The sequence below is a fragment of the Sphaeramia orbicularis genome, chromosome 21 (genome assembly GCF_902148855.1).
Source record: "Sphaeramia orbicularis chromosome 21, fSphaOr1.1, whole genome shotgun sequence".
In the NCBI taxonomy this organism is placed as follows: Eukaryota; Metazoa; Chordata; class Actinopteri; order Kurtiformes; family Apogonidae; genus Sphaeramia; species Sphaeramia orbicularis.
This window is the reverse complement of record NC_043977.1, coordinates 58,455,177-58,467,003: the sequence shown is the minus strand read 5'-3', so window position 1 is coordinate 58,467,003 and position 11,827 is coordinate 58,455,177. Positions and strand designations below refer to the sequence as shown.

General features: G+C 41.3%; 1 protein-coding gene across 7 annotated transcripts in view; it reads left to right on the top strand.

Annotated features, from left to right (window-relative positions):
• Positions 1-11,827, top strand: part of LOC115413045 (PTB domain-containing engulfment adapter protein 1-like) — a 136,411-nt gene that overhangs the window by 79,359 nt on the left and 45,225 nt on the right. For 6 of the 7 annotated variants that reach the window (XM_030125791.1, XM_030125788.1, XM_030125785.1 and 3 more), the window contains one exon: positions 11,435-11,512. In XM_030125791.1, coding sequence (XP_029981651.1) covers positions 11,485-11,512 — 28 coding nt within the window. In that variant the 5' untranslated portion in view covers positions 11,435-11,484. Of the gene's footprint in view, positions 1-187; positions 337-11,434; positions 11,513-11,827 lie in introns of those variants that run through there. The other variant, XM_030125786.1, reaches the window with a different exon arrangement.

Sequence of the window (11,827 nt, the reverse complement as noted above, 5' to 3'; positions counted from 1 at the left end):
GGTGTATCCTCAGTGGAGCTGCCCCTCTCAGAAGGTGTCTCTCTCTCTCTCTCTCTCTCTCTCTCTCTCTCTCTCTCTTTTCTGCACATGTAAAACTCCAGTAGAATTCCTCTGGACAAACTGGGCGGAGGAAGTTCTGTTTGAATGTCTCGTATCATGTGTCGAAGGCTAACGCTTCTTGTTGAGTTTGCGAATCCCATCGTCTCCTCCCGTCCGTCCCGTCGTCTCCTCCCGTCCCGCTGTGTCTCTGTTTTGAACACCATCTGGTCCACAGCTGAAAACTATTAGCGTTCCCTGGAACTTCCTTTCCACTGTTCCACTGCAGTTTGAAGAAAAGTAAGTGGGTTTTCTTTCAGCTCTTTGTTTTTGTCGTTTGCTCGTCGTTTCTTCTTCTAAATCTCTTTTCTTCTTCTGGTGTTTTGCTGCTTTCGTAAACTTAGTCTTGGATCTGCCTTCGGTCCTCAGGGACACAGACGAACCAAACCTGCTTTTGTTAGAACACACTCCGTTCAGCTGAGGAATGCTGGGACTGCATTTGTAAACAGATTGCGTTTACGTCTTACGTACGGCACTGATCCGCCGACGTTCCAGAGCAAAGAGACAAAAACAGAGTCAGTGTTGGTTTAGTGTTTGGAGGTAGAAGCACATCTGGGTCTGATTAGACTACAGCACACACGGCATCACTGCTGCCGAAGGTTCGCATCAGCCGATTTTAGATGACAAGAAATGTTTGTCTTCACTTCAGAGAATGAAGAGCATCGAAGGAAAGGTCATTTCAAACACCAGTGTGCACGGACACCTGAGAAGCAGATGGTGTAGGTCAGTGGTGGAGGTTGAATTCTGGAATTCTCTTTATAATGAGCTGAAGGACTGAAAAAACACATTCCAACTGAAAAAAGTGGATAACCTCCTAAGACCCACTGTCCACATTTGTGGACAAGAGTTTCACAACTTTATACAAAAAGAAAAAGAAAAGAACACTGTCCACCACAAAGGACATTCCATGAAAATTTTAAAACTGCATCTGAAAAAACTGTTGCGTCATGATGTTTCCAATATTTGCACTGATTTCATACAAAACAAAAAACGCTGGTACTGTGCTGACATTTCCTGGGTCTGAGGAGGATGAAGAAAGAACATTGAGATTATATGAACAGTTATAAGTTTATACATTTTGCTTCGTATTTGTTTTGCATCTTGTGACATTTATTTACTTATTTTAGTCTGGTATTGTAATTGTTTTGCATCATTTCATCAGGTTTTATCTCTGTTTTGCACTTCACATGTAGTTTTGCACTTGGATTTGTATTCGTTTTGTGTTATCTTTGGATGTGTTTAGTTTGGTTTGTCTGACTTCATACAGTATGATTTTATATCTAGTTGAGTATGGCTAACCATTAAGGCTATTATCATTTAGAAGGGGGCAGGAAATATCAGATTTTCTTCATCCTGCTCCTTTTTGATCGTGGGTGTGTACATGTTTGTTCACCTGATGATTATTGAATGTCTGCTGATGAAATGCACAACCATGAATGAAATGAAATGAAATATGGTATGGAACCAAACTGGATGGGTCTGCCGTTGGTGGAATACTGTGTGGACTCAAACAGGGTCACAGTAGGTCACGCTCTTTCCCAGAAACTCTCTTTTCCAGGCTGAATTCCACACTTTGTAGTCACTGGAGGTGAACGGTTGGACTGTGAACACGGGCTTTGACATCCCAGTGGTTTTCAGAGGATGACAGTGGACATGAGTCATGGACCGCCTCAACTGTTCCATTACTCTGATACAATTCACATCACATACTATGGTAGACTTAAAGGTGCAGCAGACTTTCATGACCAGTTTTTCCTCAGATCTGTCCATCCTCAGTCATATCCTCAGTTTCATGAATCTGTTTGTCTGTCATTCCTCAGCTGAATCTCCTGCATTACAGTGAACAGGGCTGTGTATCGGCAAGAATTTGGTGATACGATACAAATCACAATACTAGGATCACAATATGATATATCACAATATATCATGATAGTGTTAAAAAAGCAATTTTTTGTTTATTTCTTTTTTTTTTTTTTTTTTTTTAAAGATTATTTCCTTGAAGAATTGAATTCCATCATAAATCTGCACAAATACTAAACACATTTTTATTTGATCCCAACAGGATCTAATGTTCTATCACCAAATGTTCCAACTGTGTTCAAACTGAAATTCTGTTTTACAGACATTCCAGTTTCAGATCCTGTTCAAATGTTCAGATTCTATTAGTTCACAACTAACATCAGAACAGGATTTGAGTTCAGTCCCAACAAAGGAATGAACATCTGCCTCTCAGACAGAAAAAAGTGCTTTTAGGATGTTTCAAAGAACCATTATTTAATAAAACAGTGGTAAATAATAATAAATAAAATATAAACAAAAAAGAAAACCAAAAAACAAAAATGAACCTCCACAATATCTGCATTTGAATAAATGCCTAAAAATATCCATACAGTACTTTTTAATATCGATACAGTATTGTGAAATTAAATATCATGATATATTGCAGAACCGATATTTTCTAACAGCCCTAACAGTGAACACAGGGTTCTCGCTAGCGTCACTGAACGTCGGGGCCCCTGACGCTGTCCCTGGGGGGCCCCGACGCTGAGATGTGCCCCGTGACACTGTCTTTCCACCAGCGTAGCGGTGTTTTTTTGTGTGTATTCTGCCCCTGCTCGAGTGTTTAGCGGCTAGCTTGACAGATAGATAACAGGTTTACCAAGAAAAGCCAGACGCCCAAAACTTCTGTCCAAAGCTTTTCCTGCAGACTTCAGTGTAAAACTGACACATACAAACAAAACATGTCTGAGTTCTGTTCTGTGTTACAGCATATTGATATAGCATTATACATTCAAATGAACGAGAAAAGATTGCTAGCTTGATGCTAACATAAATGGGAAAATCCATAGACATGCTAACGATTAGCATCTTCAGATCGACTTAAGATTTACGTCTTTTAATCTAACAACAAAAGTTTCCATCACAGACAGGTGTGACTGTTCATTAGCACAACAACTGAACATAAAATACTCACACACAAACGTTCTTTGTGTCCACACAAACACAATGACACAAACGTGTCTGCTACTTCCTTCCATGTCTGAACTGACTACGGTAACACCCAAAGGACAAAACACACACTGACACTGATTACACCACCACAGGACCCCCTGTGACTGCTGCAACAACACAACATCACAGTGTGTGTGTGTGTGTGTGTGTGTGTGTGTGATGGTCCAGTGTAATGAGAACCAGATTTGAATGTGAATAAATCTGTTCCTTTGTCTTGGCTCAAAGCGCTGCAGACAGGAAATGACAACAATAGAAGCCACACCCCTTTGTGTGCCTTGGTATTGTCTGACCCCGCCCACCAAAATCACTTGACTTATGCTCATTGGCTGACAATGAGACTTCAATCAATTTATCTGATTTAAACGAACCCATCACCTGTGGAAAATTAGATCTAAAATGTATCCTGTGCGTGTGTGTGTGTGTGTGTGTGTGTGTGTGTGTGTTAGTGTGTGTGTAGTGTGAGTGCCGCTCCCATTTTCCCGAATTTCGTGCAAGTGAATATTTTTGTACGATCATGTCTGCGTCGAAGCGCAGGAGCAACGCCAAATGCAAGGGGAATATCGCATCGTTTTTTGGCTTCATTCCTCAAAATTTGCCCCTCAAAATGCAGGAAATAGTGTTTCAGAGAGTTAGACATTTCTAAATTTTCCAGGTGAGGATGGCCCTGGACCCCCTACAAAACTGGCTCCATGGTGCCCCTACGCTGTGAAAAAATCCTAGTGAGAACCCTGGAACAGTTTCTTAGTTCCATCCACCATGAACAAACCATGTGTTTACACAGAGCCGGGAGGGAACTGGGCATCTGAGGAAGTTTGTGGTGAAGTGCATTGTGGGAAACGCTGGTTCGCGCTGCTGTCTGACAGCAGCAGCTGCTACAGACATGACGCAGAAACGGCAGGAGCTCCCTTCCCTCTGTGCATACTCCTCCAGCCGTTTCCGCGTTTCAGCCGTTTCTGCGTCGTGTTTGTTTCATTCATGTAATATATTTAATGTAGAGTCGAAAATAAATTATTTACTTATTACTTATTAGATCATAACAATTGTAGCCTTCAAAAATCCTCAAAAATGAGCTCCACATTCTTAAATCCACACTGGCCTCATTCCATAGTTTAACTCCTACAACACATATACATCTGCTTTAAGTCTCCTTTCTAGCTTTTTCTTCAACACATTTACAAACATCTGGTAAATCATATTCAGACTCATGTTCAGAAGAACCTCTGTACACAGACAGGGAGTCACTTTAATTTGGATTCATACATTATTGGTATTATTTTATAGTAAAGCAAATCATTACATTTCATAATATGGGATTTCATAAATAATTCAGTTGTATGTTCATAGTAACCGACCTTAATAATTAATTGGTTGGTTGGTTGGGTTCGGTTGGGTTTGGGTTGGTTGGTTGGTTGGTTGGGTTCGGGTTGGTTGGTTGGTTGGTTGGGTTCAGGTTGGTTGGTTGGTTGGGTTCAGGTTGGTTGGTTGGTTGGGTTCGGTTGGGTTTGGGTTGGTTGGTTGGTTGGTTGGGTTCGGGTTGGTTGGTTGGTTGGTTGGGTTCAGGTTGGTTGGTTGGTTGGGTTCAGGTTGGTTGGTTGGTTGGGTTCGGTTGGGTTTGGGTTGGTTGGTTGGTTGGTCGGTTGGGTTCAGGTTGGTTGGTTGGGTTTGGGTTTGTTGGTTGGTTGGTTGTTATTACGTTATCGGCTGCTACTACGTGATTGGCCATTATAACGTTATCGGCTGTTACTACGTTATCTGCTGTTATTTTGTTATCGGCTGTTATTTCGTTATCGGCTGTTATTACGTTATCGGTTGTTATTACGTTATCGGCTGTTATTACGTTATCGGCTGTTATTTCGTTATCGGCTGTTATTACGTTATCGGCTGTTATTACGTTATCGGTTGTTATTACGTTATCGGCTGTTATTACGTTATCGGCTGTTATTTTGTTATCGGCTGTTATTACGTTATCGGCTGTTATTACGTTATCGGCTGTTATTACGTTATCTGCTGTTATTACGTTATCGGCTGTTATTACGTTATCGGTTGTTATTACGTTATCGGCTGTTACTACGTTATCGGCTGTTATTACGTTATCTGCTGTTATTACGTTATCGGCTGTTATTACGTTATCGGCTGTTATTACGTTATCTGCTGTTACTACGTTATCGGCTGTTATTACGTTATCTGCTGTTATTACGTTATCGGCTGTTATTACGTTATCGGCTGTTATTACGTTATCTGCTGTTATTACGTTATCGGCTGTTATTACGTTATCGGTTGTTATTACGTTATCGGCTGTTACTACGTTATCGGCTGTTATTACGTTATCTGCTGTTATTACGTTATCGGCTGTTATTACGTTATCGGTTGTTATTACGTTATCGGCTGTTACTACGTTATCGGCTGTTATTACGTTATCTGCTGTTATTACGTTATCGGCTGTTATTACGTTATCGGCTGTTATTACGTTATCTGCTGTTATTACGTTATCGGCTGTTATTACGTTATCGGCTGTTATTACGTTATCGGCTGTTATTATGTTATCGGCTGTTATTATGTTATCGGCTGTTATTACGTTATCGGCTGCTACAGAGTCAAATCAAACAGTGACTGTAATGAGCGAACAGAAAACAGTGGATCCATCCTGTAGATCACACACATACGTCAAAGCAGATGAAAGTGTAGAAGATGAACCTGGAGTAGAAACAGCGTCAGGGACACCAGACCTAAACCAGTCTGTAGTCTGGGATCTGGTGACGCAGGGCCTGTGTGTTCCACTGGTGTTTTTATTTCATTATAACTGCAGTGTTTTTATTCAGCAAGAAAAAAACACACATGGAACAGAAAGAAGAGAAACTGTGTGTGTGTGTGTGTGTGTTTGTGTGTGTGTGTGTGTGTGTGTGTGTGTGTTTGTGTGTGTGTGTGTGTGTGTGTGTAGGTGTGTGTGTGTGTGTGTAGGTGTGTGTGTTTGTGTGTGTGTGTGTGTGTGTGTGTGTGTTTGTGTGTGTGTGTGTGTGTGTATGTGTGTGTTGCTGACGTTGCAGTGCCACACAGGAAACCATTAGAACAGGCCAAACTCTGCAGCTGTCAGTCAAATGAATGCCCCTCCCACCCAGGTGTGAGACGACCAATGTTCTAATAGTTTTGGATTTTTCATTCTAGTTTAGTTTTATTTAGTTTGGACTCTTTTTTCTTTAATTCAGTTAGTTTTAATTAAGTTTTAGAGCAGGTTTGATAGTTTTTATTAGTTTTCGTTATTTTCTAAATGCTTAGTTTTAGTTTGGTTTTATTTTTTTTCTAAATGCTTAGTTTTAGTATTAGTATTAGTTGTAGTTCAGTGGTCTCTTTTCTCTTCTCTGTGCTCCTATTCAAATCAATCCCAGACAGGACTCTGCTGCTTTAGTCTCCATGTTTCCAGGTAGAGTGGGGACCAGAAGACGACTGGAAACCACAAGTGAACACAAGTGACGGACCCTTAAATATCATATGGTGACAGCAGAGAAAACTGCTTGAGGGAAATAAATCCATTTTGTATCAGTCCGACATTGACAAAGACAAAAACGAAGGGAATTTGATCCATAATTTTTATGTATTTTAGTTAGTTTTGTAAACACACAATACAGTTTCAGTCAGAAAAGCAGACTTAGTCCAGACACAGACAGTCCATTCAAATCTAAAATCCTGGCCTGTCTCAGTGGTTACAGGACCAGGGTCTAATGCTCAGCTCAGTCCAGGTCCGATTTTCCAGTCGTCTGCAGAGTGAACTCTGACTCTGGTCAAATGTAAACAACAACAGTGTCCTAGTCCTGGTCCTGGTCCTGCAGTCCTGTCTTTGACCACATGTTCAGTCCTAATCCACAGCAGTTGTATTTTTGAGCTGCATAAGTCTGGTGTTTTTTCAGACTGTGGAATGTCCCAGACCCACCCTGAAGCTGCTTCCATTTAAATGTCCTCCAGGTCTGTGCAGGGCCTCTGTTGGACTACATGTCCTCCAGGTCTGTGCAGGGCCTCTGTTGGACTACATGTCCTCCAGGTCTGTGCAGGGCCTCTGTTGGACTACATGTCCTCCAGGTCTCCATGTCACTCCACCTGCCCCTCCTGCCCCTCCTGCCCCACCTGCTTCACCCCAAATTTTAAATAACTGATAAATCTTTTCTTTGGTCCTTGTCGATCTCACCAACTCCAAACCTGTCACATACAATTAAAGTGTATTTCTGTCTGATTGGTTGGTGGGTGTGTTCGTATAAACAGTCCTACCTAGCGTAGATCAGGACTAGCCTACTTCAGTCTGGTCCCTCTTGGGGGGGGGGGGGGGGGGGGGGGGTCACTGGGTTCAGTTCATGTTCAGGTTGAATGTGTAGCTTCTACATTTTTTAAGCTAGTAGCCTAGCCCTGTGTCAGCGACTGGTGGAGGAGCGTCTACCATCAGGACTGACTTCAGATCAGCTGGTGTCATTGGACCTGGATTAAACAGACTGTGTAGTATTAAAGGAACAGCAGCATTCATTATATACAGCAGGGCTGTCAAACATGCATCCCAGGGCTCAAATGCTGCCCCCCCCCCCCCCCCCCCCAAAAGGTTCCAATCCAACCCCTGGGATGAATTTCCAAAGTGTATAAACTCCACAGTCCAGGCTGTGGAACTCATGTTAGTGTGGGTTCCACATCCAGACCAATCTGATCTACAGTCCAATAATAACAGCAGAAGAACCCACACAGAAGAACCACTGCAGATTTACTACTGGGTTTGATGGAAAAAATAATGACATTATGTCTGTAAATAATGACAACTGCAAATGTTTGTCTTTGTTTTAGTGCAAAAAATCACATGAAATTATGAAACTCTTTCCATTTCCAAACTCTCCTGTACCAATAAAATGTGACTAACCTGAACAAATGTGTCCAACCTGAAATGTCTGTATTAAATTCAGTCCAGTTTGAACTCTTTTCTTCCTGTTCCTCAGTGTTTAGTGTCTTTGGAGATCTGATCCAGAATGCACATGGACTAATGAGAAGTGGAGGAAGAAGACTGAGAAAATTACACTGATTTTTCTGAAGAAACTTCAGTTTTTTTCAGGTTATTCACATGTTGTTTGTTTGAATAGTTTATAAAAGTAAGTATTTTCATAATTTAATGGGGTTTTTTTTGCACTAAAACACAGACAAAAATTCTGAGTTGTCATTATTTATATCAGTGTGGGCTGCTGGTCTTTCACACAGTTGAAGCTCATTGTCGCTTACATCAAAAAAATGGTCCAGTTCTTTAAACATAAATTGCTCCTCTGTTCCATCAGCTCTGTGTGCCTTCATGTGCACCTGTTACAGAGTTAGTTCAGTCTGACTGATGGAACTGTCTACAAAACCATATTAAATTGAACAAGAAATGATTCAATTCTGGAACTGAAACAAGAAAACCTGTCCCTTCAGTCCAGTGTACCAGTTAGTCCAGTGGTTGTGTTTTCTTCCAGGTCAGTAAATGAACAGTTCATTTGGTTTCTGTGATTTCACAGCAGAATGTGTGACGTATTAAACTGAACTGTGTCAGTGAAGGAGCAGATCTGGAAACAGCTGTCAATCAAACCACATTCAGCCTTCGGACACGCCCTCCGATCGGCACGTGGAAGCTCAGCGTCCGGCCCGGCCGAGCTCCGCCCACAGCTCCGTTTACCCCCGGAGACGCCGAGCGTCCGGGGGCGGGACAACATGGTGTCATGTGTCCAGTGCTGGTCCAGTCTGTAGTGGTTTTCCAGCAGTTCCACTCAGTCCCATTGAAGTGCATGGACGCTGAGCGTCTACGGACAAATGCACTGAGCAGAGATGGAATGAACAAACACAGACACGGGAATGGAGGAGAAGTGAACAACATCCAGTCCACTGATCTGGGATCAAACTGATTCTGAACCAACTGGTCTGAGAGATGAACGTGTTCCAACACATTTGGAGTCAATGAAATGAAAACAACTGAACAGATTTGAGCATTTAATGGGAGTCATTTGAGGAGAAGAGGAGCTTCCACTGCAGTCTGACACAAACAGCTGTGATTTCTGGGTTCTTCTGTTCTTATTTGACTGGTTGGGTCCACTGCAGATCAAATCAGACTGAATGTGGAACCTGAAAAAAAATGAGTTTGAGAACCCTGATCTACAGTTAATTTAATGCAATGAATGAGGAGCAACTGTGCTGTCAGGAGGGGGAGGGTTGTCTGTCCAATCAACAGCTTGTAAACACCCCCCCCCACCACCACCACCACCACAGGGCTGTAAGAAAATATCGGTTCTGCAATATATCATGACATTTCATTTCACAACACTGTATCCATATTAAAAAGTACTGTATGGATATTTTTAGGTATTTATTCAAATGCAGATATTGTGGAGGTTCATTTTTTGGGGTTTTCTTTATTGTTTCTATTTTATTTATTCTTATTTAACACTCTTCTATTCAATAATATTCGTTCCTTCGTTGGATTGAACTCAAATCCTGTTCTGATGTTAGTTGTGAACTAATAGAATCTGAACATTTGAACAGGATCTGAAACTGGAATGTGTGTAAAACAGAATTTCAGTTTGAACACAGTTGGAACATTTGCTGATAGAACATTAGATCCTGTTGGGATCAAATACAAATGTGTTTAGTATTTGTGCAGGTTTCTGCTGGAATTCAATTCTTCCAGGAAATAATCATTAAAAAAAAGAAAAAAACAAAATCCTTTTTAACAGTATATTGTGATATATTGTATCATGATCCTAGTATTGTGAATTGTATGGTATTGCCAGATTCTTGCCGGTACACAGCCCCACCTCACCACCACTGGGGCCTGGTTGGTACTAATTCATTCCATTCAGTTTATGATTAAAATACTCTTAAAAGCTTTGGTTTTTCTTTTCTTCCTTCTTTCAGGTATTCTTTAGCTCAGCAGAAGGAACTCCAGGAGTGTATTTAAATAATCAAACAGTCGCCTCCATAACGTGTGCACAATGTGACACTTGGGTCCGCTGTCCCCGCAGACCGGCCCAAGGACGCAGTGTCCAGGCCCAGTGGACTTCCATAATCAATATTCCTCCCTCCTTCACTGGTGGAAATGTGCAGGGCCTTAGGCAGAACACCTACTGCACTGCTCGACTTTGCAAATAAATTAAATCCTGCCCAAGCAATTTAAGAAATGAAGTGAGTTTTCACATCTTTGACATTTGTCCTCTATCAGGAAAAAGTCTGAGCTGCTCTAAGGTTTTAGTGAATAGAAAAAAAAAAGCGCCTTACTTTCCCCAACAAACCCCAGTGCCAGGACAGTGTGGTGTCCGTGTGTTTGTACTTCCACTCAACAGTTTGGTGGATCCGTTTGATACGGATGTTTCATTAGCAGTGTTTAGAACAGGGTTCTCAAACTCCTGTTCTTTCAGGTTCCACATTCAGTCTGATCTGATCTGCAGCGGACCCAACCAGTCAAATAAGAACAGAAGAACCCAGAAACACTGACAATAATGGCAATTTATGTCTGTGTTTTAGTGAAAGAAAACCCATTAAATTATGAAAATACTTACTTTTATAAACTATCCAAACAAAAAAGATGTGAATAACCTGAAAAAACTGACATTTCTTCAGAAAAATCAGTGTAATTTTCTCAGTCTTCTTCCTCCACTTGTCATTAGTCCATGTGCATTCTGGATCAGATCTCCAAAGACACTAAACACTGAGGAACAGGAAGAAAAGAGTTCAAACTGGACTGAATTTAATACAGACATTTCAGGTTGGACACATTTGTTCAGGTTAGTCACATTTTATTGGTACAGGAGAGTTTGGAAATGGAAATATTTTCATAATTTCATGTGATTTTTTTACACTAAAACAAAGACAAACATTTGCAGTTGTCATTATTTACAGACATAATGTAATATTATTATTTGTTCCATCAAACCCAGTAGTAAATCTGCAGTGGTTCTTCTGTGTGGGTTCTTCTGCTGTTATTATTTGACTGTAGATCAGATTGGTCTGGATGTGGAACCCACACTAACATGAGTTCCACAGCCTGGACTGTGGAATTTATACACTTTGTAAATTCATCCCAGGGGTCGGACTGGAACCTTTTGGGGGGGACGCATGTGGACCCTGGGACGCATGTTTGACGGCCCTGGTCTAACAGACTGGACTGAAACAAAGGAACTGCCTGGATTGAACTCAGCAGTCTGTACTGAACTAAAGTACTGCATCAGATGGACGGGGGGGGGGGGGGGTTCCCAGAGAAACCCCAGCTCTGTTTGTGTTTGTTTTTAGTGGATGCCTGTGGTCTGAACCCTTTGTAAGTGTCCTGTCGCTGCTGCTTTTCCAGGTGGAATATTGGCAGATCCTCAGGAGGGAGCGTAGAACCACAGTTTCACTATGAACCGAGCCTTCAACAGGAAAAGAGGTAAGGAGCACTAAGACACGCCCACTACAGCCCAGGTTAAAACGGAGTGCAGTCCAGTTAGTCCAGTCCAGTCTGTAAAACAGAATTACAGTTTGAACACAGGAACATTTGGTGATAGAACATTAGATCCTGTTGGGATCAAATAAAAATGTGTTTAGTATTTGTGCAGATTTATGATGGAATTCAATTCTTCCAGGAAATAATCATGTAAAAAAGAAACAAACAAAAAAATTGGCTGTTCAACAGTATTATGATATATCGTATCATGATCCTAGTATTGTGATTTGTATCGTATCACCAGATTCTTGCTGATAC